General features: G+C 37.7%; 1 protein-coding gene across 1 annotated transcript; it reads left to right on the top strand.

The window, feature by feature from the left end:
* Positions 1-7,249: 7,249 nt before the first annotated feature.
* On the top strand, positions 7,250-25,422 carry LOC145782142 (cyclin-dependent kinase 17-like). Its single transcript, XM_082593897.1, has 12 exons — positions 7,250-7,384; positions 8,077-8,318; positions 9,991-10,047; positions 10,273-10,387; positions 15,785-15,879; positions 20,043-20,105; positions 20,280-20,341; positions 20,949-21,131; positions 21,836-21,985; positions 22,887-22,983; positions 23,195-23,285; positions 23,707-25,422. Exons 1-12 carry the CDS (start codon positions 7,276-7,278, stop codon positions 23,808-23,810), a joined length of 1,368 nt encoding a protein of 455 aa, XP_082450023.1. The 5' UTR covers positions 7,250-7,275; the 3' UTR covers positions 23,811-25,422.
* The last annotated feature ends 1,122 nt before the right edge of the window (positions 25,423-26,544 follow it).

The raw sequence follows: 26,544 nt of genomic DNA on the forward strand, positions 1-26,544 counted from the left end.
CGCATCTTGAAAAATGTTGTATCAACATTAGTGAACGATTGTTATCCGCTTGCTTGCTTCAACCTAGGCATATTATTTGAAGTTATTTCTTCTTCTCGCTGTCTTTAAATAACACAGTTCCTCTGTGTTTTACTGCAATCAGCATAAAAAGCTAGCAAAGCGAACGCTTGTCTACTTGTGAAAACATAGACCAGAAATTCTTATGAGTTTTGTATGAGCTGCATTTTGTAAAGCGAGCTGTTCAATCTTAGTTCTTAAGCATAAATTGAGAAACGTTATGTAAAGTATTTCTTGACCATTTACTAATTGTAAATTTTGTATTCTATTCTATTTGAATAAGATGCACTAGTAGAATCAATTGCTGTATGACTGTTACGACTTATCATCATTTGGATTATTATTTGTATTATACGGAATATCACTTCAAGCCCTGATTGCTGTCTCGGTGAGTCTGAACTGTAACCACCAGCTCTATCTAGGATTGAAGTAGCCTATAGCTTATCTGCGCACCAAGTTTGTTAAATGAACTTGCGACCTGCAACTTGTAATCTTGTGAACTTGCGACCTGCAACCCCGTGAACTTGCGACCTGCAACTTGTGATCCTGTGACTTGTGAACTTGCGACCTGCAACCCCGTAAACTTGTGACCTGCAACTTGTGATTTTCTGACCTGTGATCTTGCAACCTTTCTGCCATAATAAACTAACAGAACTCAAGACCGTGTTGAGATTCAATCAACTTGGCTTGTTTATCTGTCTGTTGTAGGTCCCAAAACCGTATTAACTAAGCGACGCATATAATAATCCGATCCACTGTTTGGCGCCAGTGAGAAAGATATTCTTAACGTAGAATTCGCGTCAAAATCCTACACCTTGTAGAGTTGCCAGATTCCACAAAATTACTCAGCCAAAAACACGTTTCAAACCAATTTCTTTTGCAAGTAGCCCAAAAAGGAGCCAAAGCATATATAGGTATTTTAAACCGGAATGGCCTGTTTCAGTGAGGCCGATTCGGTAAGTCCGATCCCTTAACGGGGGATTTTTTCAATTTTTTTTTTTAATTATCGGGTACCGTAGCCTAATTATCATTGCCGTTTTAGGGTTAGGGGTTAGAGGTTAGGAACTCACCGAATCGGACTCACCGAATCGGACTCACCGAATAGTAGCAGACCCATTTTAAACACACTTCAAATGACCAAAACTTTTGGAAAAACCGGTTTCGTTTACAAAATATTCCTTACATTCTAAACCAGGGGTGTGCAACGTGCGGCCCGCGAAGAAAAATTATGTGGCCCGCGAAGGTGTGCCAATTTTGAATTGTGTGCGGCCCTCGAAACATGTTTATACGGTAATTTAGTTTAGTCTGGTACGTTTGAACAATTCATTGTGGAGTGGATTATTGTAGATTTCGCACCTTCTGTTAACCATTTTAGAAGTCTCCCACCGGCCACCGCTAATCCGTTGTATTTAATTATTTGGAACGTAAAAATGTAGGCTATGGTCACATAAAAGGCATTATGAACAAATTACGACTTTGGAAAGCTCACGTACAGACAGGAAATCTTTTCCACTTTCAAACTTTAAGAGACTATGGAATGTATATATCCTGAGAAGAAAACTGAATTTGCGGACCAACTTGAACAATTGTTGTTTGAACTTTTGGCTCGTTTCAAGGACTTCAAATCTCATGAACATTTGTTTGATATATTCGCTTCGCCATTCAACACAGACATTAACAAAGCACCAGAAGATATAACTTGAACTGATTGATCTTCAAGAGAAAACGGATTTCAAAGCAAAGTTTAAAAATGAATCTTGGCGATTTTTACCAAAAACATTTCAACTGAGATGACTTTCCACATTTGAAAAATACATGGCTTCAAAAATGGCACTTTTTGGCTCAACGTATTTGTGCGAACATTTTTTTCTAAAACGGGCGTCATAAAATCTCCCTATTGATCGGTTCTGACAGACAAACACTTGGAAAATGGACTTCGAATTGCGATGACTTCCATCAAAGTAAATTTGGAAAAAGCCGTCGGGAAAAGAAGCACAAGAAGAAAGCACAAGACGTGATAATTTAATCAAAAAACTGTTAAAAGGTAAGAAGCTCCTCAAGCAAATAATTGCCTGTTGAGCCCTGGGTTTAAAGATTTGATGATCAATGCCTCATGAATTTTGGTTTCGAATTCGGACAAACACTTACGTACAATTTTGAAAGACTGCAATGACGGTTTATTATTTGAGCACGATTGGCAGTTTCTAATATGGTCTTTAATTGCACTGTTTTTATTAAAATTAGCCAAATTCAAATGCTCTCCCACTCTCATCACCAAATGTCTCCTGATCATCAAATCTTTAAACCCAGGGCTCAACAGAATTATTTTCTTGCGGAGCTTCTTACCTTTTAACAGTTTTTTGATTAAATTATCACGTCTTGTGCTTTTCGCATTACTTTGTTTTGTGCCACTATCTCTTGTGCTTCTGTCTTTCTTGCGTAATCTGCCTGAGTCCTTGTCTGAACAATCAATTATTTTTACCTCTGAAATACTTGACCCGTTGCGCTGTGTAATTTTCAGTTATCATTTTGTGTGAGCGAGGCAGTTTCTCAAATGTTTAGATTTGACCATATTTTTGCTGTGATACTATATGATTCTTTAGCATTTCTTTCAATAATGTATTTTTCTTATAGGCTTGAAAAGGGCTATATGACTAGCCGAAAACGTTCGCTTGTTGTTTTTTGTTTTTATAATGTTAAATGTAGTGTTGTTGCTTAGTTATGTCTGTTTATGGTTAAAAGAGTTACCTCTCTACCCAAATTGTGTTATAAAGTTAGCAACAGAGAAGGAATACCGATTAAGGATTTTCGGAAATTGGAAACGTTTGGAAAGAAACTTGTAAAATTAAAGCTTGACAACAGATATTTTGAAACATGTATTGATTTGAACATCTGCCCAGAATTTTTAAAATTTAAGACGCCAAATCTTAGCGTATGGAAGAACGCAGATACAATATTTCAAATTCTACTAAAAGGGAAGTTGACAGAAACGCGAAGAGAGCTGCGTATCGCAGAGCGAAAATATGAAGAACTAAAAAGACAAATTTTGGCTAAACTTACTTTTTGTGAAAAGACCTGTTTAATTTGTTTGCTTACCCAAGAGTTTAAGAAGTTAGCAACCAATACCATCAAAACTCATCAGTCAAAACTTACAAACCTTTGGAGAAGACAGAGAATACGAAGTCCTAGATGTATCACTAACCTTAGTTCAATAAAGCTCAGTTTGCTAGAAGAAGAAGTCTTACGATTCGGCCTAAACCACCCAATTCTTCCAAAACAAATTGATTCAAACAATATGAAAGCGAGTATAGAACAACTTATGAGTTCTCTGAAAACAAATGGAGATATTTCAATCAACTCTGATGATAAAGACGAAGTTAAATTTATTGTAAAACGTTTTATGTGTAATGCTAAAAGAGTTTGTTCATCCAAAAGAAATCAAGCAATTCATCGCACACTAAAGTCCCTGTCTTTAAATCAGTCTATTAAAGTATGCAAATTTGATAAAGGAAAAGGAACGGCAATTTTGGACACTGCAGATTATTTTTCAAAATTGGACAAAATTGTGAGCGATGTAACTAAATTTGCTATAATCAATGAGAATACTAAAGTTCATCCAATTATTTCAAAAGAAAGGTCCATCGAGTATTATGTAAAAAGATATCTCAAGAAATTTGGAAAAGAAGTAACTCAAAAACTGATTCCCTCGGGCAGCAGCCCAGGTAAGCTGTATGGTTTGATTAAAGTACATAAAAAGGACAATCCAGCCCGTCCAGTTGTGTCAATGATTTCGACTCCGGAATATGCTCTGGCTAAATTCTTAGACAATATTATTAAACCTTACATGCCAAAAAAGTACATGCTCGACTCAACCAACGATTTTCTGGACAAGCTGAAAGATTTTCAATGTGCTCCAAATCAAGTAATGGTCAGTTTTGATGTACAATCGCTATTCACTAACGTCCCTTTAAAAGAAACGATCGACATTATCGCGAATTACATATATGCAGAAGACCAGCCAAACCACCCGCTCATCAAAAAAGACATTTTTATCAAATTGATGCATTTAGCCACAGAGGGCATGTTTCTATACAAAGATAAATTGTACAAGCAAATTGACGGAGTGGCTATGGGTTCGCCTCTGGGTCCCACTCTTGCCAATTTCTTTCTAGCCCACCTTGAAAATAAGATTTTTCCTGAAAATACTTCCCAATTCTTTCCCAAGCTTTACTTACGTTATATTGACGACATTTTTGCCATATTTGATGACGATAATTCTTGTTCACAGTTTCTTGAAGTACTCAATACGCAACATCAAAACATAAATTTTACTGTAGAAAAAGCCACGGAGACTATACCTTTTTTGGATGTAGAAATCAAAATAAATGGTAATGGATTTGATACTTGGGTCTGGCGTAAACCGACAAACACTAATCTTTTCCTTAATTTCAGCGCTGTTTGCCCGTCTAATTACAAATCTGCTTTGATCAAGTGCCTTATCTCGCGAGCTCGAGACATTTGCTCGAACAATGACTGTTTCAATAATGAAATTAATAAATTACGCTCATACTTTCGTGCTAATCATTATCCGACTTGGTTTTTTAATAAGGTTCTTGGAGGGTTTTTGAATTCGGTTTCCACTATGTCTCCAGTTGAGGAGCCTGATTTCAAAAACTTTCTAACAATCCCGTTTGTTGGCAAGGAATCCAAACGTTTTGCCACAAGTTTGTCCAGATTTATTGCATTGAAGTTTAACGTTAAGATTTTTCCCGTTTATAAAACATTTAAAGCTGGTTATTATTTTCAGTTAAAGTCCAAAACTCCTTTCCGCTTATGTTTTAACGTCGTGTATAAGTTCACTTGCTCGCATGATGCGAGATCGTCATACATTGGTATGACCACGCGACATTTGGTGACGAGAGTGGTTGAGCATTTGAATTTGGCTAATTTTAATAAAAACAGTGCAATTAAAGACCATATTAGAAACTGCCAATCGTGCTCAAATAATAAACCGTCATTGCAGTCTTTCAAAATTGTACGTAAGTGTTTGTCCGAATTCGAAACCAAAATTCATGAGGCATTGATCATCAAATCTTTAAACCCAGGGCTCAACAGGCAATTATTTGCTTGAGGAGCTTCTTACCTTTTAACAGTTTTTTGATTAAATTATCACGTCTTGTGCTTTTCGCATTACTTTGTTTTGTGCCACTATCTCTTGTGCTTCTGTCTTTCTTGCGTAATCTGCCTGAGTCCTTGTCTGAACAATCAATTATTTTTACCTCTGAAATACTTGACCCGTTGCGCTGTGTAATTTTCAGTTATCATTTTGTGTGAGCGAGGCAGTTTCTCAAATGTTTTAAATTTGACCATATTTTTGCTGTGATACTATATGATTCTTTAGCATTTCTTTCAATAATGTATTTTTCTTATAGGCTTGAAAAGGGCTATATGACTAGCCGAAAACGTTCGCTTGTTGTTTTTTGTTTTTATAATGTTAAATGTAGTGTTGTTGCTTAGTTATGTCTGTTTATACTTTGCCTTGTTTGAAAAAAATGATTGCAAATAATAAGAAAAACATATCAAATTCTAACGGAATGGAGAAATGTTAGCTCGTGGAAGGCGGTACTAACCAAACATGGCCTACCGGTGTGGTAGTTTTGGAGGCCATTTAATGACGTCTCGACGGCCATGGCTGCTGGGAGCTAAGCGGCCTGCTTCAATAAAACCACATACACACAAAGCCAAGCAGTACACATAACGCTTAATTAAATAATACACAATATATAAAATTTGTTTCAATTTGTCCTACATCATGTAATTTAGGTCCACGTCTTTTAGGCGCAGACAGTTAGGCGCCGGTCAAATAGGCTGTAGCGTCAGGATATTTAGGTGCGGAACACTGTGGCGCCCGTTCAGTTGGGTGCTATTCCCAGTTAAGTCTGCAGACTGTATCAGCTCAGCTTTGTCAAAACCTAGTCGGGGTTTTGACGGAAAACTAAATTACTCTTTACTCAAGCCTACCACTCGCTTGAATATAGGGTAGTGTAATTATTTGACTTAACTAAAAGTGAACTCAGTCATGTTCAGAAACTTGAATAATTTATTGATAAAGCTTTTGCCGACACAAACCTGGACTAACAACAAATAAATGCCAAACACTTGCATTAAAAAAACAATATATTTTTCTGTTCAATATAACATTTTGTGTGAAAAGCATTGTCGGATAAAGCAGCTTCACTCACTGAAGCCATGACTAACAACAAATAAATGCACACGCGCATTAACAAAACAACATATTTTTTTGTTCAATATAACATTTAGTGTGAAAAACATTGCCCTACCTGCCAAGCTGATACAATCTGCAGACTTTACTAGGAATAGCACCTAAATGAACGAGCGTCACAGTGCTCCGCACCTAAATATCCTGACGCCACAGTAAGTCATGCAGCTTTCAACTTGTTGATTTTTGTGTCTGATGAGGTAGTTGTGCTGTATAGAGATATTACTTAAAGTGTTGGATAGTATTGTACTAAAATTTAATCTTTTACATACGGTCATGTTTTTGTTTTTCACATGAAGTTAAGTTACCGGTATGAGATTATACTGGTTTGTAAGTTAGAGTTTTTCTCTATATATTATAAATTATACATGATCCATTCTGTTTTATTGCTTATAATGTTATCTATTCATCATGTCGTTTACATGATACAGACGAAATTGGATAAGTACATACTGCTTAAATGTACCAATCATTTTGTTGTATCAAAATATGAAATCTTAAACCAAGTCCTATCTAATGTTAAGTAAAACTATTGGTTTAACGTATCTCACTTAAAAGAATATATCGGATAAATGTATCAGGGTTTGCTTTTTTTGCATACTTCATTCATTTAATTGCATCATGTCTTTGCTTACAAACATCTGTACAAAGACAACGAGTGTCGTGACTCGTGACAAACGTTCACTGAAAAGCGAAAGGAGTATTATATAATCCTTTTTTCTTTTGCATAACTGTCTGCCTTGTGCAAAAGCAAAGTGAAGATTTCGTCTGCATCTCAATCACAGTCACTGACATTTTTGGTCATCAACTACAATATTTGTTACACATTTTTCTTCTACATTCATTCTTTTTTAGTTTATTTTTTTGTCTTATGATGACATAGCCTTTGTTGCACACTTATTTTCTATTTGAGCCTTATAAGCATCCTTAGCTGAACTATGAAAAGTATAAAGAGAAGATTATCCTTGTCAATTCGCAAAAGTAGGAGTAGCCTCGCAGATGAATCTATTTCAGAACATTCAGAGCACACACCAGGTGGAAGGAATGGTAAGTGCTTTATTACATATATTTAATGATGTTTTGAAATTTGAAATTGAACCAAAAGCATTTAAAGTGAAGGAAAGTGGTAATTGTTGTAGTTTATCAGTCTAATTTATATACCTCTTTTTAAAGTGGAGTGCATATGCAAAAGAATGTTGTGTGTCTTTCTCTGAAGAATATAGTATTCTTCCTTAAAGCCACAAAGAACACTCCTTTCTACATAATGTGTATTCTTGGCTCTTGCTGGTTGGTTGTTTTCTTTCCACAGTATTAAAAATTCAATTGACTGGTGAAGATGATGATCGATAGTCTGTAGCATGAGCTGGTTGATGGTGGTGTAATACTGATGGACAAAACACATTTTATGTGTTTTGCCCATCAGTTGCTGTCAATCCTTGCTACAATCAGCTGCCAAAAAACATAAATGTGATTTACACTGTTTTAAATGTTTCTTTTTTGTCATTTCAAAATGCAGCCATAAGGTTTTCCCGAAAATTAAGTTAAATTGAAAAAGTGCAAATGATCTTTTAAGATTGATTTCTTATCTACTGTATAGTCTTCTGGTTTCTATGTTGAAACTGTAGTAAGCTCATCACATTAGGATAAATGTTCAGATCTGTCAATGAGAATTGGAGCACCCGTCTCTTTTTTTAGACATTTTTGTTAAGTTTTTTAAATGTTTACCTATTTTGAATCAGGAATTGTCAATGCGACTTCGAGTTTAATTGGAATTGGTTCTGATGGTGAATGGGAGAATGCTTCTTCTGATGAAGTTTTTACTCCAACTGTGACTCTGCGACATCAGTCGCATGTAGCTCCAAAGCAAGTGAACAAACGACTTTCCCTTCCTGCTGATGTACAATTTCCAGCGTACTTTCCCCATCAATCGCCCCCTTCTACAGAACAACGAATGTCACGAAGATTGCGACGTGCATCACTGGTTAGACAGCTGTCATATTTAAATCAACAAGTGTTCCTCAACGTTTCCATTTACATGGACGTGATGATTAATTATGGGAATTTTTATCCTCACACTGAGAAAGCCTAGAGCTTTGACAGTGCAGTTTTGATTTTGAATATTTGTAAAGGCTTTGAACCACTGATGTAGGTTGGGCACCAAGATTGACAGAGTGAAGTTTTCGATTGTTATAGTGTTGTTGTCCGGAAAACTGTCCTTAAAATGCATTGCTCAAAGCATTGCACACCTCCAGAGCCAAATCAATGTCGCTTGACCTTGAAGTTTCATCATTACATACGATAGGGTGCTTAACTGCTCAACGAATCGAGCTATGACCTATTGGGGTGGACATAACATGGATTGAAAGTTGCATGACTTGCTATCCCATTAGGGTTATTTACTCCGTCTTAGTTTTAAACCAAAATTATTCAGAAATTACAATTTTATTATTTTGTTGACAAAAACTTACTGTTTACTATGCTCTGGTTTGCTTGGAAACTGTTAAGTGTTAATGCTCCCCAGCTAAGAAACACTGAATTATATGCATGCACAATAATGATGCAATTTTTTAGAAATTTTGAGTTATTAACATTGATAGAGAAAAAGTTGATCCCAATGGATTCTCTACCATACAATTGTTAAATCATTGCTTAACTAACCTACTTCATCTTGAGTCACTGAGTGTCACCAGAAGGAAGTATATATGACAGAAATGCTCTAGTTGTATGCCCCGATACGGGCCGATAGCTCAGTTGGTTAGCGCGTGACTTCGTGAACGAAGAAGCTTCAAGATCAAGCGGTGTTGGTTTGACTCTCTGGAATCAGGATGTGTGGTTGAGCAACCCATAGAAGGACTGCTCTTCATTCAGCGGCGCTTAATGGATGGAATAATTCCCCGGCAACAACACTTCAACAATCGGAAACTTCACTAGAGCTATCAATCTCGGTAACCGGCCCTGCGTCAAAAGCCTCTACAAGTATGCGAAACAACCAGGAATAACCAATCAAGGCTTTGTCAGTCCGGAATGGCCCGTTTCGGTGAGTCCGATTCGGTGAGTCCGATCCCTTAACGGGGATTTTTTCATTTTTTTTTTAATTATCGGGTACCGTAGCCTAATTATCATTGCCGTTTTAGGGTTAGGGTTAAGGGTTAGAGGTTAGGAACTCACCGAATCAGACTCACCGAATCGGACTCACCGAATAGTAGCAGACCCTGTCAGTCCGAGGATAAAGATTCAAAGCCAAATCAACAACTTTACAACAAAAATATTATGACAACTGTCATTTCTTCTTTCTAGCGAATCTATCAAGCAATAAACTTTATAGAACAATGCAAATGGATTCCAAAACCACAATAAACTTCATTGCAGCAGGCCAGCAGCCTAAGTTTAAACTTAGATGTTTTTATATCATCACACTTGAATGATGCTGAGTTAACCGAGGAAGTAATCTTGCAACAGCATGTTAGAGATTGATGTGTTCTCCACCTCTCACTTGTATGTCCTGAGTGTGTTCAGCCTTGAATTGGCTTTCAATTCGATCGGTATGTTAAAGAATGGTTCAAACACATCAAAAATTGCAAATATTTACTTAGTATATGTTTGTCCATTTTCTTCAGATTGATCACTCAAGCCATCTTATTTTTTATTTACAGTCTGAAATTGGTTTCGGAAAATTAGAATCTTATACCAAACTAGACAAGCTGGGAGAGGTAACGTGTTTATATTTTCGATGACTTGTTTGATAAATACAAGAGTGTTTCTTATCCACATGTTTGTTAAATTCTAAGAGCGTTGTGAATGCTTCGAAAGTTTTGTGATGTCCCAACACCTTGTTGCCAACTTCACTTAAATTGAATAATATTTTTCAAGTTTGTACATTAAGTTTCATACACTGCATTTATTTTAGTTCAGTTTTTTTGCGTTTTATCTTGCAGGGTACATATGCAACTGTTTACAAAGGCCGAAGCAAGCTCACCGACAACCTTGTCGCGCTGAAAGAGATCAGACTTGAGCACGAGGAGGGAGCACCTTGCACTGCTATAAGAGAAGGTACGCTACGCTGCCCAGCTAAGACAAGCTGTCATTTAACGGCTAGGATATTACCAGGTCCCATTTTCACTACAAACGTGTGGCATTGTAGCGCGCTCTGACGTCACAATGGTTTAAACGCTTTAACAACAGACCAGCTTCTCAAAGTAGCATTTAGGTTTTGTGTCCATTGATTCATTTCTGCGGTACAATAGAAAAAAAAGCTAGTCCATTTGCAAGTCATGCATGAACAATTGAACATAGTGGGATGAGTCAGCGATTTGGAAGCTTATTTTCTGTGACTACATCTTGGAATGGTTGACGAAAACCAGTATCCACTATCCAGCCACAGATATCTTACTTTGTGGTCACTAAACTTTATGAATATATTGGAATAGTAGTCAAATACCAATAAACTTTGCTCGATTTTTTTTTATGCAATAGTGATTGCAATTAATGAAGGTTGGTATTGTAGACGCTGTTTGTTCAATGTTCAATCATCGTTCTCTACATGTTACAGGGTTTGTTTACCTTGGTATGCTATCTATTTTGAGTTGTTGGTATGTTTTTAACCCCAAAATGATGACCTTAGTCAAGGTTTACTTCGGTGGTGTTGGTGTTCAACAAACCCATGATCATTAGGGTGTGGCTGGTGCCTACTAAAATTAAATACTTTACTAAATCAGCTCTTCTTTTGGTATACTCTGTGGATGGGTGATACAAACTCACCTGCAAAATTTCAGCTGATTTCGGCAACATGTAGGTGTAGCACAGGGGATTTAAAGATTGCGCAATCACACGGCACCGAAAATAGTCAAAAATCGCTTATTTTTTCAACATTTTTCAATAATACAAGCATATTTTCAACTATAAAATGTATTAATGGCCTATGTCAAAGTAAGTATTGTTTGCATTATAATATTTGGGTATTATTGTGATAATTTATTGGCTTTTTCTCCTAATTTCCATAAATTTTTGGTATTTTTTTCGTCGAAGCAACGAAAAACTTTGATTTTTAAAAATTTGTCATTTCATGCAGACACAGTATAATACTACACAAACACAGTTAAAACCAATAGGCTAGTAAATATAATACACATTAGCATAGCAACAATGTTTATGATGTATAGCCTACAGAAACCAGGTTTTTAAACTATCCCCAGAGGAACGTTCACGCTGGTTAGGAAGAACCTTTCGATCGTTTTTAACAACTTGGAGAATGTTCTGATACTTTTCTTCAGTTTTGGAGTGATGTAAGAAATCTGGAGCAAGCTTCACTTTTCTTTCAGCAGTATCATTTGAAACATTCACTGTTGATAATAGCTTTTTATACTTTGTTTGTCGTATCCAGGCTTACACACCTGGTGGTTAGATTTAGATTAAGTGGGCGGGAAGGCAAAGAAGCCAATCTTCATGTCCAGTGTCCACCTTCAGTCCTTCAGGCATGCCTTTAAGTGTCCTGCTAAAGACACAGCCGCATGCTCTTGAGCGGTGTCAAACCGGCACCCATTTGATTGCCGTTCCAGGGCTCTCACCACTCGGCTATGCAGCCTCTTTGTTGATAAGAAGCATCAGACTCCCAACTTTCAACGGGAACTTCAAGGAATGCTGTATCAATTTTAAACACATCAAAAAAAAATCCATAAAGCAGCGCCGACAAATTGATCTAAAGGAGATGACGATGATCCCTCCTTGCGAAACTTGGGGTTATACATAACCTTTTTCAGCAGCGAAACCAATTCGGTTGATGAATTTTGTAGCTTTATCAAAGCTCTTAAAGTTTTGTTGCAATTTTTTCCTTTGAGGACAAGTTAACCTTTGAACTAAACAGAGAAAATGGTATCAAATCTTCTGTAAGGTACCAGTGATGCTTTGCAAATGACGCGATTGCGATAGTGGAAATTTCTTCATCAACATCTTTATATGCAAAAATTTACTTATTAGTTCCAGGTCATTGTAAGGTGCATCAACTGCAATTTGACAAGTAAACCACCATGGCACATATACAAACAATATGAAATTTACAAATCGTTTCAACTTTAAAAATTGTGATGATGACAAAATTACATTTTTTTTTCAATTCAGTTTTAATCTTGTTTTCAAAAAGAACAATCTTAATTGCATACAAAACTCGTGCCCCATCCTACACTATGCCTGATGGAGTGCACCAGGCTTTAGCATTGTGTAATTATCAAGTTCCACTAAGTTTGAGCCAGCGCCTAGCGTATATCAATGAAAGATGCAACATCTCTCTGTAGTCATCCCTGCACCGAAACCTCATATTCGCAGCCATCATAGAGATGGGTAGGGGAAGGTATGGACCCATGACCATACCTGACCCATGAACCACTCCCTTCCAAATTCAAATAAAACCTTATAGTAGATTTTTTATCAATTAAATAAGTTGCATTTAGTTCAATAGTATTTCTTGGAAAGTATTAGATTGAATCTTTTAAAATTTTGCAAGTTAGAGGGCGGGGTGTGATTTTGAGGTGTTTTAGTAAAATTTCTCATTTGCGTTTGGAGCTTTACAGAAACTTAAATACAGCTAGCATCAAGATATAAAATTCAGAAATTGTAATGGGCTATATAGTGCAGGATTTAGTACAGTTCATTTAGACTTTACTTCATTCTAATTAAGTAAAGCTAAGATGGAACTTTGTCACCAACAGTTCTGACCCATGATCCACCAAAAGTGTTGTCCCTTGAACCACATAGTTCATGGGTTAGCACAATGCCTAATTGAGGGACAATAGACATGTTTCATTTATTTTTTATTTTAGAAATTATTGTGTATTGTAAGTGGAGTGTAAAGCATTATAAAATGACTAGCGAAGCTGGTGATGCCTCATCAATTGTTTTTGTCCTCCCCCCACCACTTGCAGGAACGACAAAACAAACAGTTAACATTAAAAAGTTTTGAACCGACTTTTCGCAGTTTAATATTGCTTAATCTATTTCTGCAAACTGTTAGCAGTGTGCGCATTTGACAGTGTATTTATTGTATCATAAAAGTTTGCTCTAAACATCTTTAAGGTCAAACTTATCAGAGTGGTTCAAGGGTCCATACCTGGTGGTTCAAGGGTCCAAACGCGTTTGCACCCTTGAACCACTCTGATCACCGTCAATGTTGTCAAATATTTTTGTTGATCCTATAATTATATGTGGTTGAATTTTTTACACAATATACTGAAGTGATCACACTATGTTGTGTGGAAGTTTCGTCATCATAGAGTGATTAGTTAACCAACTATAGCTTTTAATGTGAAAAAGTGGCTCATCAGTTCATACCTTCCCCTAGCTGTTTCAATTGGTTGTGCTTTACAGTCGTATAAAAAATCTGCATTATTAACATCTTTCCGATTGAAAACATTCAATTCCGCAAAATCCTGACTTGTAATTCTGTCCCAGTTTGTTCTAAAGCGATTAAATAAAGTGTAATTTGGTCCTCTGAATGCTTCTGATTGCTGCTTTAGCCTTTTCTGAAGCCATGGGGACTTCATCAGCTCCTAATGTTCTCTTGTTCAAGCGCTTCAAAACAAGATGGCAGTTTATTGACCAGGCTGCATTTGAAGACTCGTCAACTGATGATTATACAGCCAGTGTTGTGGTTGACATCAACAATGAGATGGTGAAGGTCTTGGAGACGGCTGTGAAAGTCACTCAGCCAAGAGATGACATAGAACTACTGGAGCTGGTAATTATTTTTATTTGAGCTGTCCCTCCTCAAGGCATCCACTTTGTAGCTCCCGGAGCCATGCGCCAATGGATGGCAAATGGGATCTACACTTTCAAAGTCTGGATTATTCTTTCACAGTTTAAATTGACAGCACGCCAGCATAGAGGACTGCAGGAACTCTGCAGTCTGCATATTCTTTTCCCACATCTACGTTGAAGCACGGGCAACAGCGAGCATTGCTGTAAAGGCCCCAAGAAAGGACCTAAAGCTGCTGAAGCAATTGCAGAAGTATCAAACGATAAATGCTGACATATCCAACACTACAGTGAAAAAGATTGCAAGCCAACTGTGGTTCCTTTCTGAGCAGTTGGTTGGCTTGGCGTTGTTTGATGACGTTTTGGACAATGGCTTGGACAACATGGTTTTGGCTAAGAAAGAGAAAGAAGTGGAGAAAGAGCCATTTAAGCGTGCAATTATCGACTTAAGACTCATTCAAGAGAAGACTGTAATCGACTTTACGATGAGGAACTCAACACTTCTTTTTAAGAACTTGGTTGGTTGGTTTCCTTGAATATCTGGTAGCTCAGTGGAAGGATCAGCCTAGCTTCATTGCTGCAAAAAGCTTCATCAGCACATTGGCTGTCACCAATAACCACGTTGAACGTGGCGTTGCCTTAGTTAAGGATTTCTGTGGCCCTCTCACAAATGACGAGGAGCAACTGCAGTTTGCATTGAGAGTTGTTGCTGACCACCGTAAAAAGTTCCCTTACATCCTAAAGCAGACCTTACTGGGCAACATCAAGTGATATTTGCCATCATGACACCCCTGCCTATGAGCAGCTAATATCCACTGTTAAGGAACACATGGGGAGGACCCAGGCATGCGAGCGTTGGGCAGAGAGCAACTTTGGAAGTGCTTATGTGTTCTATACCTCATTTGGGTGGAATTTTGGATCCATTGAGCCACCTCTAAACATTAATGAATATCAATGAAATTTAACACATGGTGTTTTTTAACCAAAAGGAACGTTTTTGCAGGGTCAGACCAACAATTTTCCCAAATAATTTTTTTAGTGTACAACTAAGGACCACCCTATTTGACATAGGCTAATAATACATTTTATAGTTGAAAATATGCTTGTATTATTGAAAAAAGAAGCGATTTTTGACTATTTTTGGTGCTGCGTGATTGTGCAATCTTTAAATCCCGTGTGCTACACCTAAATGTTGTCGAAATCAGCTGAAAATTTGCAGGTGAGTTTGTATCACCCATCCACAGAGTATACTAAAAGAAGAGCTGATTTGAATAACATAAGGGCATCAGCCACACCCTAATGATCATCTTCTCTATAGTTCTCTTACTATCTGTCTGCACGCCATTTTTATTGTCATCTCAGTAAGTTCTTACGCTCGATTCGTGCAACAAAACGTTTCATATTTTTTTTTAAGGGTAAACGTCGATAATATATATTTTTTTATGCAGCATTGTGTGTTCAATGCTTTTGCTTGATTTATCCTGCTACTCCTCTGCATCTATCTTGAGCTTAAAACCTCGAGAATCAAAAACATCTTCAGACCTGTAGTTGCTTTGTAGATACAACCAGTCATTGTGTTTGGTGAAACTCGCACCACAAGTGGATCAGCTATTTGTCTGGGTGCAATTGTCAATGTTGTTTGAAGTTTCATCCACTATGGTACAGTGGCACAACCTCCACGTGCTGAGCTTATGTTTGTTGCAGTTTCACTTCTGAAAGATTTGAAACAAGCCAACATAGTGACTTTGCACGATATCGTCCACACCGAAAAGACCTTGACTCTCGTTTTCGAATACTTGGTGAGTCATGAATACGATTCTGTAGCTTTTAAAATCACACAATTTTGAAGTTTTAGTGCATACTTTTACACTAGTGTTTCAAGATTTTGTGATGTTTGCTCAAACAATATACACAACGCAAAAAGTTCTGTTTTCGTCGGTAAAACATCTTCAGTAGTACAACTGTTGCGTCAAAATGGTCCACAATTCATTGAAGACGAGAGGACTTGATTTGTCACACTTAGAAATTAGAATGTGGGTCTGTTGTCGCCGGCTTCGTTTTTCTAATCTGCCCTAGAATGCAAGAACATTATAGACTGTTTAATAATTAATAATGATCTTTTATTATTATAATCTATTAATTATTAATGATCAATTAATGGTTGTGGATAATTTTAACAGTAGCCACAAGAAATATTGTGACACAATGTTGCACTGGTTGGCTGCACTTAACTTTCTATTGCCTGGTAATACGGTGAAGCCGTCTATTGAGATGACGCTTATTAAAGGGTCTGCTACTATTCGGTGAGTCCGATTCGTTGAGTTCCTAACCTCTAACCCCTAACCCTAAAACGGCAATGATAATTAGGCTACGGTACCCAATAATTTAAAAAAAAAATTGAAAAAATCCCCTGTTAAGGGATCGGACTCACCGAAACGGGCCATTCCGCTTATTAAACGTACCATCCAATCAGTTTGCACAAACTAACTTATGGAATTGTCTGAACTTATTTCAACAGTATCAATATTTGCTCATGAATTAAGTTCAAATTGTCAATAGATATTTAACTACTTAAGTCAAACATTTCCATTGCCGCAAGTTCAAGATTGTCATTTAATTAAATATGTCTCGGCGTTCAATTCTTTAAGCTTACAAGGAAGTTTCATTTCTTAAGCTAATGCACTTGCACGAAGGCAATGTAATTGACATAGCCTTCGAATTTCTTACTGAATCATAATTATTGGGCGGGGAATTTTCTTTATTTGTGTGGCAAGAATATGGCGCTCGGTGTCTTTCTGATGTTTGGAAAGTGAGGATTATCCGATATAGTTATTTTTAAGTACCCAAAGTAGTTTAAACTTCCAGTTTACATTGGTTTACATTATGAAGACATTGTGTTGCCTTATTTGTGACATTCCAAGCTCAGCCCAGACAGCAAAATCCTTTTTATATTGATTCAATGTCTGCAGACGTTGAATTGATGCAAAATGATGGATTGTGCTGTCTAGGTATTTCTTCCCATGCCTCATTACCCACAATGCTCTTCAGCTCTCCAGCGGGAAAATGTCAGGAATCAATAATTTACTAGTTTGGATTTTCTTTTACTTTCAATTAAATATTTTATGGGCTAAATAATGTACACACGAAAATCAACCAATCTCAAGGTGCACTGTAGTTCTTCGTCCATTGTCCTTGCGACAATGCGACATCACCTGCCATCGCAGCACATAACGTTTGATCAATCGCGGTTTGTCGATCAACGGTTTTCTTTAGGTTCTTCATTGCACAAACAATCGATATCTGTTTTTTTTACATGAAATTGTCTCACTTTCAAATCTCGTTACCCCTCTTGCCTCTTTCATTGACGTGCTGGTATATCGCTTATTGTGGTTAATGCTTTTATACGAGCGTTTGTTTAAAGCAAAGGTGCCCAAAGTTTTTTTTAGCCACTAGCCACATTTTGCTATTCGTGAGTCTTGGCGGGCCGCATTACATTTTTCACTCATTTTTGTCCTTAAAATTCAGTCTTAGCTTCAAGACTGTACATTGTAGGGAAGGCAGTCACGAAACGTTTTTAGGTATACACGATCAACGCCGCTTAATCGGAGCATTTTTCGCTAGTACCTCGGGTTTTTTTTCGCTAAGACTTTTCGGTCATTTGTCCGAAATGACTTGAAAAAATTCGGTCATTGTTTATTTATTTCGGTCATTTTTTCTGATGAAAATATTTCCTTTCAAGTAGCTGATACAAACCAAAATTTGCGCTTCTTGACTAAGTGACTAGCTACAACATTAAGTTTGGCTGAGAAACATTGTTTTTTTCGGACATTTTGACCGAATTGACTATATTTTTTTGGACATTTTGCTAAAAAATCGATCAATGACCGATAAAGGACGCTCGCTAATTTTCGTTTTTTGGATGCTGCCATTTCTGGTGATTCGCGGTAAAAGCTTTTTTCTGCTTAATTTTGTTTAGTTGCGGCAACAGTTACGAAGCACTGTTTCATGGCTGGCTTCATCAGGTGTTAAAAGTGAGAAGTGCAACAGATTTGCAAGCTTCTTGTGCGGGCCATATTCAATTGTATATATTTTAAAAATTACCGTCATCCAGTAAAAACTAGACCGCAGCCTTAGTTTGGACACCACTGGTTTAAAGGTTTGGATTAAGTGGACGGGAAAGCAAGGAAGCCAAACCGTGTTTACTGTCCACCATCAGGCATGTCTTTGAGCGTCCTGCCAAAGACACTTATGCTTTTGAACGGCGTTGAACAAGGGTCCTCACTCCTCACCACCTTCGTGCAGCCGACAAGGATTATTCATATTTTCAGTGCATTGCTTGCTCTGTATAATAGTTATGTCGGTTTTACCAAAAAGCGATGGGTGTTGTTTGATACAAATTTTCTAGAATACAATTTTTGTGATTTTATTTGCTAATTGTCGTTTATAATGATAACTAATCATAGGGTTGTTCAAAAAGCAGATTTGGGCAATAACATTCACTTTTAAACACAGAATATTTAAGCTAGCCTTTTCTGAATAAAACAACCCAACAGCTGATTCAAAGTGTGTCACTTAGGCTATTCAACAACCAATCATCTAGCCCAGGGTTTCCCAAACTGTTGTCCGCGGACCATTGGTGGTCCACGACGACTGCACAGGTAGTCCGTGGTGATATGACAAGAAATTAAAAAGTCACACATATAAGTTACGTTGTACAGTTACGTACCCTGTCAAAGATAATTGCCGCAGTTCTTTACAACTTAAATGATTGCGAAAATTTTTGCTATATCCAGTATCGTAAATCTTACTTGTTGCACCTTTGTTGCAGTTAAAATGTTGTTTACGAAAAATTAGTGGTCCGTGGCCCAAAAAAATTCACAAATAGTGGTCCATAGCCCAAAAAAGTTTGGGAAATCCTGATCTAGCCAACATACCCATGTAGAGTTTGTTGCTAACTCCGCGAAGAAATCTTTTGCGGTTTGACGAACGCCGCTTTTCACCAGACGAAGCGACCACTGGTTTAAAGTCAATGGCCTTGATAATCATCATTGTACTTTTTATGCTTTGCCGCTGACTCCTGACGCATACCCCGCATTCATTCGTTCATAGCGTACGTGGGTTACAACAACTTGCCGACTATAAATTATTAAAGCATGCACAGTGATGGAGCTATTTAAATGGCTAAAAGTGTTGGTATTGAATCTGAAAGGTTAAATTTATTCCAAAGTGAAGTATTTAAGCTTCCGCCACGTACTTTGTTGATTGAAATGATTCAGATTTGCAAAAAGTGAACAAAAATTTGCCAATAAAAATAAAATAACTATCAGTTTCGATTACTCATTGCAATGAACGTTGAATTGATGTACTAAAAAGTTTTGTGCTTTACATTTTTCACAGTTGATTTATGTGGCTTAGAACACCCGCTTGTTTTGTCACTATTGCGTTTGAACTTCCTCACATCCTACATACCCAGAACTCTGCACCCACAGCTTATCTAGGATATCCTTTAAACGCAAGAATAGATAGAAAGAGATTGTTACAAACTGAACAATCGTATATTACGTCATATACGTATATACTTCATAAATACAAACAATGAATATTATCAGCACCACACAACGAGGTTTCAGTGCCAAGCAAAAACTATGCAAATCAAATTAAAGCAAATATAGTTAATATTGTTTTAAAATAAGTTTAACAGTCTGTTTCACCCTTGGTGTCATCTTCGAAAGGTGTAGCCTACGTATATAAGCGAAGGCTACGTATAATGTGATATATGGGACGGTATCCCACTTTCTGATGACCCCGTTAAAGGTGAAGCAGGCTGCTAAGGTAACTATAAAGAATGCTTTGTTCGCTAAAGAACGTATGAAAAGAATCTAAACGTATGTGCATTGTACATGCTTATATGACGTCAGTGGACATTGAATTTGTATTAAGCTGTCATCGTGTTTTTCTTCAGGACCGAGATTTAAAGCAATACATGGAAAATTGTGGGAATATTCTGAGTATGGCCAACGTACGGGTGAGTAGATAGTTTTCACCATATCAACGATTTCGTCTGCAGACGTTAAATCAAAGTAAAAAAGGACCAATTTTGCAGACTGAGACAGAGGCTTTACTTACTGTACAATGGTCATTTTTCGTACAGTGGCCTGCTCACTGGAACATCACCATTGACCAACCCCTTATCTTACAGTTGTTCCTCTTCCAATTACTCCGAGGGATATCCTATTGCCACAAACGAAGGGTGCTGCATAGGTGAGTTGTACCGATGATTCCATTGTTTGAATCTCAATTTAGCATTAAAATAAATAAGTTTTCAATTTGATTATGTGGAATATTGATTAAAGGAATAATCATTCTCTGACTGAAGAGACCTTATTTGTATGATCGAGGTGGTTTAGCTTCCATCAACTTGAGAAGCTTTGAACCACTGACTCAGGTTCGGTCACCGACTTAGACAGTTTGAAGTTTCTTCAGTGGAGTGAAAGTATAAGCAATTTCACCTAGTGCCTACTCGGTGCCACTGCATGGGGAGTAGTCTGTTGTTTGGACTTTCCAACTGCACTCCCCGGGAGTCGAACTGTCGTGCGTTGATCTTTCGCCTTCCTTCTTGTGGAACTGGGGTTTGTCCACTGAGATTAATGGCACAATATAAACATTATCTTTCCAAGTATTATTAATTTTGCTGGAATTTTTTTTTATTTCTTTTATTTTGAATTTGCCAACAAATTTAATAATAGTTCTTAATAAATTTTTCATTTTATTTGAGCTTTGTTAAACGCAACGTGGTCTTTAGAGTAACACTTTAAGCATTGTTGGCCTTCAGTGTCATATCTGATCTGACGTCTATTGTTTGTTGCAGAGACTTAAAACCACAAAATCTACTAATCAACGACAAAGGAGAATTAAAACTCGCCGATTTTGGACTCGCTAGAGCGAAGTCAGTTCCTACCAAGACTTATTCCAACGAAGTAGTGACGCTGTGGTACCGTCCCCCAGATGTCCTCCTTGGGTCAACAGAATACAACGCGTCCATAGATATGTGGTGGGTGTTGCATGCATCAATTGTTTGTGGTTGTTTTCAGCTGGAATTCACCAGGCTACAAGGTCGAAACAATCGAATGAACAAGAAACTCTGGTTTAACTCTCAGCATGTGCGTTCAAACAGCGCACTCCAAGCACAGTTCTTCGTTCAGCGGTACCCGGTGCAAGACAACACTTCAACAAGAGGAAACTAACTCGGCGACCGGCCTGCGTCAGTGGTTCAAAGCCTCTACATTCCACAAGTATGCGAAGGTGCCAGGATTGAACTTCTGAAAAGGCTTTCTCAGTCCTAACATAAAAATTGCCACAATCAATCAATCAAGACCCTTCCAGTAGATAGTAATACAAATGCTCCACTATCTTTTTGTAATAAATTTTACTCCCCCAAGATAGATATGGGCTTTGATAGACGTTCTTAACCCGGATATAACGCAATAAAAACATATTTTGACGTTAGATCATTGTTGTTCAGTCAAAAATAGGACTTCTTGATCGAGTTAATCAGTGGTCATCGACTCACATACAGGGAAAAGGGTTAGGTGTCCATATTCTGAGTACTGTACTAGTAAGTTTATGTGCAGCCAAAGTGTGGATCCACCTGCCATTCTCGGAATGCTGGCACCTATTAAAAATTATACCATTTGTTTTTGTTTAATTTATTCTGAGATTGAGATTGTTTATTTAATTGCACTTCTTACTTTCCAGGGGGGTCGGGTGTATCTTCTTTGAAATGGCCACAGGTCGCCCCTTGTTCCCAGGGTCGACAGTCAATGACCAATTACAGTTGATCTTCAAGACCTTAGGAACCCCAACAGAAGATTCATGGAAAGGCGTATCGCAGCTCTCTCTGTATAAGTAAGTTGTATAAGTAGGGCACACAGAAGGGCGCAGGTTCGACACCGCCCAAGAGCATATAATGTACACAAAGATTGCCTTCCTTGCATTCTGTCCACTTAATCTAAATCTCCAACCACCGAACGTATGCCAGAATAAGACAAAAATAACTTGGATTGCCGAATGATGGCAGCAGAGTGCGCATATTTGTCGGTTCTATGCTGACTAGAACTGCATAGTGACAGCACTGGAAGCTGGCCAAGGAGCTAAGCAGTTAAAACTGCTACTAGCTTCATTTTGATAAAAGTTTTGACACAGCGTATACGCGAAGAAGAGGAAAACGCCTTTGCTCAGTTTGCCAGAGGGACGTTCACACCTTTCAATCGTGCCTCCGGGGTACCTTGGCAACATACAAATAAAAACACTCCATTGACTTCCTGTCTGCTTGATCTCAGCCACCTGAGAACTTTTGTCTGATCACATTCAATCTGCGCAATGTGAAGTATACGTTTTAAATTATTAATTTTTATCGATTTACTCACTTCGAATTCATTCAATCACACGGTACTTTCTTTGGATGATACTTAACCTGAATATACGATTGTCCATGTCTACCGAACATCTAATCTTAGATTAATCCGTTGCATAGGTTTTACTTTATTGTACCACAAACTTGAAATTACGCGGCAGGGTAAGAAATAAATCCAACATGTAGCTTTTGATGAGCCTGCATTATGAAGTTCAAACACACAGCAATTAATATCATTGTATGATAATACATGTATCACAACCGTCTTTTTCCAAGGCTTGTTTCTTTTGGTGTCGAAGTTTCGACCGCGCTATCAGTTGTAATGTAATAATAATATAACAATGGTATAACTGTAACACGATAACTATTAGCTGTAATCGCTTATCTCTCCAGAAACCACTCAACTCGCATCTACCCCGGTGAGTCCTTCCGAAGCATCGCCCCTAGGCTGGAGCAGGATGGTGTCGAACTGTTATCTGGACTTCTTGAGGTGAGACCATTGATCGGGTACTTCACATTCCTGCTGGAATAACTTAATAGTACCTGTTGCCTTGAGAGCCTAATCCAGGCAAACTGTCTGCATATTGCGGTTGGCTCACATAAGTGTAGAACTTACAGGAACATTAGATACATTGCTCTAAGAAGATTAAATAAATTTATTAGATTTATTATCGATAAATTATAGCTCAATTATGTTTCAGTTTAATCCGAAAAACCGAATGACAGCTGCTGAAGCGTTGCACCACAAGTTTTTTAGAGTTTTGGGACCAAACGTTCACAAGCTGCCGGACAGTGAGTGTTTATGATGAATTTACAAATCTTTTTTGTCTTTTGCAAAAATTGTGAGCGTGACCCCCGGGAAAAAGTATTATAAAATCTATCTTCAATCACATGAGTTTTAGTGCTATAATTTTGGTAAATATTCTTGAAAAGACACGAACTGACTCTCTTGTCTTCTGTCATGGTCGACCACATGACCAAATAATGAGTGTTCTTGTACGACGCTCCAAAGACGCCAGTTTGAACCCGCTCGAGAGCATACGGTCGTGTATTTTTTAAGACACTTAATGACAATGACACACCTAAAGGTGGACACTAAAATGGTTTCTTTGTCTTTCGCTCAATCTATTGAGAATCTCCAACTGGGCTTACGCTTAAATGCGACAGAAGCAGCTTGAGTTGGACAAAGTTAACCGCCTCATTCATTTTTTAGGCACGTCCATCTTCACTTTGCCTGGTGTGCTGCTGACAAAGAACCCGGGCAGCCGGACTTACATGTCTGGTCAAAAAGGACGTCGCCAGTCGATGCTGTTTTAAAACTTTTGTATGGATCGCCATGACGCAATCGTGACGTGGCACGGGTCAAAGTTCAGCATTGCCATTCTTTGACTTTTTTCAGCGATGCAAAATGTGTTCTTGGAGCCTTCGCTCTTGGGCTATTCTAGTTGTCTAAATAAAAAACGAGTTATTTTTACATTGATTCACTGTCTACAAACGTTAAATCAACTTTAAAAACAACTGACATGCTGACTTTTTGAACGTCACTGTTTTGACTCTGCGTCTAATCACAAACCAATGAAATGACTTGTCTTCAATCTCTTATAGTTTGCCAATCAAGTCAGACACCATAATCCGTCAGTTTTACATTGATTCAACGTCTGCAGACGTTGAATCAATGTAAAACTGACGGATTATGGTGTCTGGGAATGCAATCATTTCATTTCCAACCTTATGCTGTGGATGTCGTCACGTCAGAATCGATGCGTCGCTTCCCAATTATGATGCTTCTCAAGTGCGATCTGACCGGATATGACGTAGCAACATAGGGCGGATGGATTTGTCGTGTTTGTTTTGTACTGTGACGTCATAGAGCAGGGTTGTCACCTTGTTACTGTTTTTTTTTTACATAATTGTCGATCATTTTCGGGTATTATTAAACGCCTTCGACACTTCAAGAACTACATCGATTCAAGTGTAATATATGCGAGCGGTGTCGTTTTAATAGTATTCAGCATCCTGCCTCAAAATGTATATGACGCGTAGGCCCAAAAAGGGGGCAAAGGTTTAATACTTAAGGGTTGCGCCAACACTTAGCTCCTTGCTAGCAAGAAAACTTTAATGAAGTTTACTTGCCTTCTTCAATCGCTGTAGCGAAGTTGTCTTATCACGTGACGTCGTGATTTTTACGAATGTTTTTCTGTTCTTTCACCTTTAAGGTTTTAGTTACTTTATTTATATAAAAGTCTTGTTTTTTTTTCAATGTTTTGTTGAGCATCTTCTTTTTACCTCAGTAAAAGAATGAAAAAGTTATTAAAAGTCAAATTATTCTTCAGGTGCTATCATAAGTGTGTGATTTTCCAAATGTTATTTTTAATCGTACGCTTAAGTGCTCCAACTTATTTTTTTCATTTTTTGCAACATAATCGTAAACATAAATCACTTTGTTTGTTTTAATGTTTTATGTCTATCTCTCAGTGCTGTTTGAATAATTAAAATTATATTTCAGCCAGCAAATATTTTCCATTTTTATACTGTTACACACGTCGTTTGTGAATGATGTACAATTACATCTGACAATAAACATATAAAAATGGCACTTAACGACGTTGAAATAATTTAAAAATTGCATCTTCTGACGTTAAAACGACGTAAAAATGGTAAAATTTGCTGCCTGATATGCTTTCACTTGCAATCACCGCCAATTCCTTCACCACTGTCCTTCAACCCTGTCGGCGGATTGTAACGTCACTGAGTGCTTTCATCAAATTGTGACGTCATTTGCCGACAGAGATCGCCCAGCGAACATGTTTTGTTGTAATTGCGCTGTTTGTATGTAGAATCAACGCAAAAATATCGCACTAGCTGTGTTAGTTAGATCTTTACTTGATGCTTGGTGCATAATGCTTTTTATGATGTAATAAAGTACGCCCCGATATCTTTCTCTGTTGCGCTTCATGGACAAGAGGAATATCTCAAAAAAACGTTTTGTTGAACCGTTAGACCAGCCTTCTTCTATTTAAAGTATAAAATTTTTGCAACTTTTTCTTGTTTTTGGCAGACTGGAAGATTGTTAAAGCCAGGGCCAGGAACCTTTTTAAATGAGAGAGCCTAAAAAGCTAAATTTTTGGAAATGTATTTCCGTGAGGGCCATATAATGCTTTAACACTTAAAGCAACTAAGATGTAGTGGCAGGTGATGAGTCATAAAAGTGGGACCACGTATTCGATGAAGACGGGAAAAACAGCAGAGGGTCTGGGCGGACCTCCCCCTGAAAAATTACATTTAATTTTGTGCATTCTGAGCGTATTTTCAGCTTTAAATTGTAATGAAAAGTTAAGATAAAACTTTTAGCGAGTCAGTTGCGGTCGTCAAAATAGCCTGACCCCTGGTTTAAGCTTTTCTACGCTTTTTACATTTTGTCTGGATAACTGCTTTTGATCTTATATTCTATAACCTCCCGTACAACGGTTATGGCGTTTTGGCAATGAAGGAAATTCACTGATCCTGTTTGGAACGAGAATTACAGTAGTTCAGATTTCAATAAATAAAACCGTCCGAGTAACGGATAGTTGCATCCGTGTAACGGATAGTTGCATCCGTGTAACGGATAGTTGCATTTACCTAACTGGGCAATTTTCTGCCAACAAGTTTTGGAACATTGGTCTGATGAGCCGCTTGTAATATCAGTTCACTTAGACCAGGGGTCACCAAATGGCGGGCCGCATGCGGCCCGCCACGCTGTATCGCTGCGGCCCGCGAAAGGTATCAGCGTACAAGTAAAACAAAAAATACTTTTCTTGAGGAGTTAATGAGCATGAAGGCAAAAAATACTTTCCGGGAAGCATATTTTCGCATTGCATACGATTCCACAGACCGACCAATCAGATTATAGTTCTAGGTGGGGGTTGCTTAAAGTTATTCCAATGCGATGTCCAGCCACACTGTCCCGGTGGTTGATTAAAACGTCTGTTTTCGAATTTTGAAATTGTCTGTGAGCATAGGGTTGCTTATTTTAAGTTTGCAAATGTCCTGTAAACACTAATGTGCGTTT

The sequence above is a fragment of the Aplidium turbinatum genome, chromosome 13, assembly GCF_918807975.1.
Source record: "Aplidium turbinatum chromosome 13, kaAplTurb1.1, whole genome shotgun sequence".
NCBI lineage: Eukaryota > Metazoa > Chordata > Ascidiacea > Aplousobranchia > Polyclinidae > Aplidium > Aplidium turbinatum.